Here is a 6899-nt window from a genome sequence, read left to right as displayed (position 1 = left end):
TTTAGTATCATGTGAATTACTTTAATGTTATGGAAATAGTCAAAATGGCACAAAGCTTTTCTTTTATAGTTGATGGAGTATATTTCTAGGAATGTGTGATATGTGATCTCCATTACTAATTCTCCCAAATAAGCCTCAGTTCTATGAGTCCCAGTCTCTGACCTGACAGGCAGAGGTGACAGCAGGAGCACTGCCCCCTCAATGCTCTATCCTGGCACTCCCCAGTGACCCTGTTTTGCTGTCATATGGCCCACATATGTGTTTAGTGGGTAGCTACTCGGTCTAGTCAGTTGGAAGATGAACATACAGAGTCTCTTGAGTAATATACAGAAGAGGGACCTGAAGCCCTAGACAAGTGCACGTGTAATGTAGAGAATCAGTGTGGGTGTAGTTGGGTGTAGTGAGCCTTAGATAGAGAGGAGACAAGGAAGTGGCCATCTCAACTGTGAATGACAACTTTCAAACTTTGAAAGATCCATCAACCACAAAACAGCTGGCATTAATCTTAATTATCCAGTAAAAATATCCCTTTCTTTTTGATTGAGACATACACATATTTTCTACTAGGTTTTTCTAACTTCAATTGTCTACATCATAGAAGTTTGGCTTGTGTTTAACTCACTGAAAATTCCAGAGACCCCACTTCAGCTTCTTAGCCCAGAATATCTAAACAGTTTTTGGCAGAAATTTTCTCACTTTCATGTTTGATTATTAAGTTTGATAGAAAATAAAGATATTACTGTTTTCTTTCATGCTTATCATCATTGACATTTTCTATAAAAAGAAACTTTGATCACTGTCAAAGACAAGCTTGGGCATCAGTCCCCTAGAAGAAGAGAATGTGGGTCTCTGATTCCGTTACAGGTGGAGCTGAATTTGATAGCCCTAAACTACCTGCCAATAACAGCCTTGTAGCCACAGATAATGTGACTACTGGGTGCTAAGGTTTGGAGTTAAGTGAGAAAAGGCCTACTGTGTGTTATAGTCTTCATCCTCTGCCCAGTTCTTCACAAGTTCATCCAGTGACCAATATGTGTGTCTATTGATGGCAGCCAGCCCACACATTGATGAAGGCACCACACTGTCTATTTCCAAAGCAGGCTGCTTCTAAATTTAAGTTCTAGATACTTTGAAAACATACCAGGAACACCACATTCCTGTTAAACTTTTGCATAGAATGACAGATACAAACCAAGCAAAGAGGTAGGCAAGTTTAGGTCCCAGCCCTTATAAAATGACTGCTGTTAAATTGGAAGCTTTATCTTGAACATATGTTCTTTAGCATTCCCAAGAATAATTCCTGGAAGCTAACTTGCTGAAAACAAGTATGCACATTTAGCAGGTTTTTATGAATATATACCATCAAACTGCTTTCCAGAAACATCACATATACTTATGCCGGCAATGTGTAAAATGTTGAAATGTCCAAGAACAGTGTATATAATATGTAAAAGACAGACAATATACCACTGTGAATTAACTTGAACCTGATTTCTTGAGGGCCAAATCAGGCTTATTTGGAGGTAGTTATAATTAAAATATTTAAAAACTTCCCAAGTGGAATAATTAAAGTCAATTTTTCTTTAAGTAAGAGAATTTTTTCAACTAAATAAAATATTTGCCAATGAACTTGGACTATCTGGGTTTTTTTTAAAATAACAGTTTGTCCAGGAAAGGCAGAAAAAAGCTAAATCACTTTCCTTTCTCAAACTTCAAGTTAAGAGATTAACTTGAGGTACCCAATAGGTACCCCAAGGGTACCTCAGGACCCCAAGACAAAGTTCTCAGGACAAAGGAGATTTATTTGTTTCAGAGAGACAGAAGGCATGGAATAAGAGACAAGGACAGGGCATAGAGGATGAGGGAGAAAGGGAACTGAACAAGGAAGGGGAGGAGGGGATGGCACACAAAGGACTACTTCTGGGTAAAACAGACTGCTGGGGTCCATAGGAAAATGGTGGGTTATAAAGGTAAAATGGGAAACCCCATGTTAGGATGAGGTGTTTAATTTGCATTGGCCATGTTTATTAGGTGAGCCAAAGGGGGCTTTTGATTGCTGGACTTAAATACTTTGATAGCTGGACCTTGGTAGTCAGCCTTAGGAGGAGGAAGTGGCCAAATAATGGAACAGACCTTGGTGACTTGCTTCAGGAATGTCATTTAAGGATTTTTAGCAAGGCAGAAAGAATGGGAAAGAAGGGTTAAGCCTGCCAGAGTCACATGCTTGAGTGAACTAGTGTCCCTTCAGTACCAATGACCTTTATCTCAAGTCTCCTGTGGTGGTATGAATATGCTTGGAGCAGGGAGTGGCACTATTAGGAGGTACGTCCTTGTTGGAGCAGGTGTGGCCTTATTGAAGGAAGTGTGTCACTGTGGGGGTGGGTCTTGAGACCCTACTCCTAGCTTCCTGGAAATTAGTATTTTCCTGTTTGCCTTCGGAACAAGATGTAGAACTCTCAGCTTCTTCTGCACCATGCCTGCCTGTCATTCTTCCAACCAAGATTATAGTGGACTAAACCTCTGAGCCTGTAAGCCAGCCCCAATTAAATTTTGTCCTTTATAAGAGTTGCCTTGGTCATATTGTTTCTTCATAGCAATGGAAACCTTAACTAAGACTTCACCCCCAGTGAGTGTTTAAGGGTGTAGACATGCATGTGTTTCAAATATATATATATATATATATATATATATATATATATATATATGTATATATATACACATATAATATATAATTTATATATATTAAAAATATAAATTAATATATGTGTGTGTATATATATATATATTAAGTGTAGAATGAACATTCTTAATCTAGGGAACTGAAATTCAAAATGATCTCAAATTCAAAGCTTCTTATATACCATGCATCAAAAACAATCAGATTGCCGAGTGGTGGTAGCACACGCCTTTAATCCTAGCCCTTGGGAGGCAGAGGCAGGTGGATTTCTGAGTTCAAGGCCAGCCTGGTCGTCTACAGAGTGAGTTCCAGGACAGCCAGGGCTACACAAAGAAACCCTGTCTCGAAAAACCAAAAAAAAAAAAAAAAAAAATTATGGGCTGGAAAAGTGGCTCAGTGGTTAAGAGCACTGACTGCTCTTCCAAAGGCCCTGAGTTCAATTCTCAGCAACCACATGGTGGCTCACAACCATCTGTAATGTGATCTGATGCCCTCTTCTGTGTATCTGAAGACAACTACAGTGTACTTATAAACATAAAACAAATAAATAAATCTTTAAAAAAAAAGTCAGATTTTAGAGAATTTTAAATTTCATATTTTTAGATTTGGGATATTAAACTGGTAGTCTGCAAATATTTTAAAAGTCAGAAACCTGCCGGGCAGTGGTGGCGCACGCCTTTAATCTCAACACTTGGGAGGCAGAGGCAGGTGAATTTCTGAGTTCGAGGCCAGCCTGGTCTACAGAGTGAGTCCAGGACAGCCAGGGCTACACAGAGAAACCCTGTTTCAAAAACAAACAAACAAACAAACAAACAAACAGAACCCCAAAAGTCAGAAGCCCAAAACAACAACTCTCATGATCCTAAATATTTTGGAAAAGGTACACGTAGACTATAAAATTATTAAATAACATACTTTTTTTTCATTTCAAGGGGTTTCCGTTAGTTCTTGTTGCTTTTATTCTCTTGGATCCTCTGACTCTATCTTTGGTAATGAGAGCCTACTGTTTCTATGTTGTATCCTTGATCTTTGATACAAGATATCCTAAGTTCAGGATCTATGTTTGCTTCTCATAAATTTAGAAGAAATGAAAGCATAATGTGGTGGCTAGCCTATGTCAACTTGACACAAGCCACAGTTATCCAAAAGGAGAGAGCTTCAACTGAGAAAAACACCTCCATAAGATCGGGCTGTAAGAAGGCATTGTTTTAATTAGTGATTGACAGGGAGGTACGAGCCTATTGGGGGTGTTATCCCTGGACTAGTAGTCTGGGTTCTATAAGAAAGCAGGCTGAGCAAGCCATCTTGAGCAAGCCAGTAAATGTCACCCCTCTATGGCCCCTTCTCCTGCCCCCAGGCTCCTGCCCTGTCTGAGTTCTCTTTTTTTTAAAATTTATTTTATTAAATATTTTCTTTATTTACATTTCAAATGTTATCCCCTTTCCTTGTTTCCCCTCCGAAAACCCCCATCCCATCCCCCTCCCCCTGTTTCTATAAGTGTCCCCCCACCCTCCCACCCACCAACCCACTCCCACTTCTCCACCCTTGTATTTCCCTACACTAGGGCATAGAGCTTTCACAGGACCAAGGGCCTCTCTTCCCATTGATGCCTAACAAGTCCATCCTCTGCTACATATTGGCTGAAGCCATGGGTCCCTCCATGTGTACTATTTGGTTGGTGGTTTAGTCCCTGGGTGCACTGGGGGGGGGGATCTGGTTGGTTGATATTGTTGTTCTTCCTATGGGTTGTAAACCCCTTCAGCTCCTTCTGTCCTTTCTCTAACTCCTCCATTGGGGACCCCATGCTCCTATCTGAGTTCTTGTCCTGACTTCCTTTGATGATGAACAGCAATATGGAGTGTAGGCCACATAAATCCTTTCCTCCCCAACTGCTTGGTCATGGTATTTCATCACAGCAAGAGAAAGTCCTAACTAAGACAGATAGGAAACCATTTTTATACAACTTCTGCTGAAATAATTGATTCAAGCAATAAAGTCATGGCTAAAACGATTAGATAAATGTTCAGTGTGAATCTGCACCTATGAGTCATCATGAGCATTCTCAGAGGGGGGCATCACAGTGTCCTCATGATAGGTAGTGACAGAAAGCTCACATGACCATCTATGGTGGAGTTCTCACAAAATAAAGGGTAAACTGAATACAAGTAAGCCTTCTGAGTTGATCCTTGTTCTCTGGCAAACAGAGATGACCAGAACAAATGTTACCATGCTGCAAAAAATAAATAACCATACATACAAAAACTTAAAGGCCTTTTTAGATCTATATTTCACATATCAGCAATCAAATCCAATAGCAGACCTGATTCAAAATAGCCAATTATAAAAGACATTGTTGAGATAAGCAGGAGACAGTGAGTATATTAGATATTATTGGGATTGTTAATTTTCTTAGATTTGCATAGCAGCAAAAAAGAGACATATTCTGTAGATCTTAGAGGTGACATAACTAGATGCCTCAAATAAAAAGAAAGAATATGATGCATGTTTGGTAAAGTATTTGTAATTCACAACTGTTGAATTATAAAGGCTTCATTAATCATTAAATTTTTGAAGATTTTCAAAGTAACAACTTTAATGGTATAAGTTTAATGGTAATGGTTTAATGGTATAAGTTTAATGGTATGCATATGAACCCGAGATGTGATGATGCTTTTACTTGCCTATAGATAGATGGATCACTGAGGTCAAGAGTCTCACTAACGTAATCAGAAAGGATGAAGGGGAACACCGGATACTGCATGAGATCATTGAAGGAGCGGCCCGCATGCTTGTTTAAATGAGTCAAATATTCAAAGTTGGTTATGTGTCCAGTGTACCACAGGTGTGTCAGAGCAGCGATGTTGCCATACTCCAGGAGATTTGGGAGCTTATTTGTGAGGATGCTCTGGTACACATCATCACGAACCTAGAAGGAATGAAAAAAAAAAAAGACCAGATATTTTTAGGTTTATTGATACTTCCCTAGAAAAGCAGAGCATTGTAGACATGTTATTAATCTAAAATCTTCCAAGAAATCTGCACTAAATGATAGAGAACCAAAATCTGATTTCAGTTTCCTTCCAGAGGCAGGCTCTTAGTCACTAGGCTTATTGTTAGATAAATCTGCTTATAAAGTTATCTGGCAGAAGCTTCTGCAATATCTGCTCATAATTTCCAAGGAAAAGTTACACAGAGAAATCACTTAGACATAGATACTAAAAAAAAAAAAAATTTAAATAAATGTGCAGCATGATGTACTGACAGTCTGATTGCATCAGAATTGATCTGTTTGGTGTGTTCCTGCTAAACCCTTTATGCTGTTAGTGCATCTGTAACATGGATGTGATGCTGTTTATCTCATAAGAATTAAATACAGTATCTTATGTAATACAAACCCACTTCTGACTGAAAACATAGAGGAGCAATTTCACCAACCCTGTGTTTCTTTGGGATGGAACCCAGGGCCTTGTTCGTTCTAGGCAAACATTCTACCACTGAGCTATATCCTAGCTCCAAAGATCTTTTTTAGAGATTAAAGTTCTGTCACAGAAAAGGGGGTATTCGGAGTCTTCCAAAACAAACTAAATGGGTTTGGAAGATCCACCTAGAAGTCACTAACTAATGCAAGTGTAAGAAGAAGAGCCACTGATGTTGACAGTGAGAGGTAAGACAAAAAGGAAATGACAAGAAAGACAAACATAGTGCCAAAAAACCCAAAATGTCACCTAAATTTAAAAACTGTCAAACACTAATAGATGGGTAGCAATTTGTGAGATAGTACTGACTCTGGAAGGAATACAGCTTTCATTCATCCAGCACATAAACCACACTCATGTGCCAGCAGTGCTCTGGATGCAGGCAATGGAGCACAGGGCAAGGGCAGGTCTAGACATTCTGCAGGAACAGCACAGTACTGGGCCCTAACGAGCCTCATGGAGAAAGCAAGGTAAAGGTGGCAGGAGTGCTGGGCCCCAGTGCACTGCTTACAGAGGGGATGCCTCATGGAGAAAGCAAAGTAAAGGTGGCAGGAGTGCTGGGTACCAGTGCACTGCTTACAGAGGGGATGCCTGTGGTAGTTTGAATGGGAATGGCCCTCATAAACCCATGTTTAGGTATTTGGTCACCAGGGAGTGTAGGTATTTGAAAGGATTACAAGAATTATTAGGAGTTGTAGTCTTGTTAAAGGAATGTCACTAGGGGTGGGCTTTGAGGTTTTAAAAGC

General features: G+C 39.6%; 1 protein-coding gene across 3 annotated transcripts in view; it reads right to left on the bottom strand.

The window, feature by feature from the left end:
- Lyst (lysosomal trafficking regulator) overlaps nucleotides 1–6899 on the bottom strand; it is a 181335-nt gene that overhangs the window by 51563 nt on the left and 122873 nt on the right. For all 3 annotated transcript variants that reach the window (XM_031359427.1, XM_031359429.1, XM_031359428.1), the window contains one exon: nucleotides 5359–5603. In XM_031359427.1, coding sequence (XP_031215287.1) covers nucleotides 5359–5603 — 245 coding nt within the window. The remainder of the gene's footprint in view (nucleotides 1–5358; nucleotides 5604–6899) is intronic.

Source organism: Mastomys coucha, unplaced genomic scaffold, assembly GCF_008632895.1.
Source record: "Mastomys coucha isolate ucsf_1 unplaced genomic scaffold, UCSF_Mcou_1 pScaffold7, whole genome shotgun sequence".
NCBI lineage: Eukaryota > Metazoa > Chordata > Mammalia > Rodentia > Muridae > Mastomys > Mastomys coucha.
The sequence above is the reverse complement of the archived record's forward strand: the minus strand, read 5'-3'. Positions and strand labels throughout refer to the sequence as shown.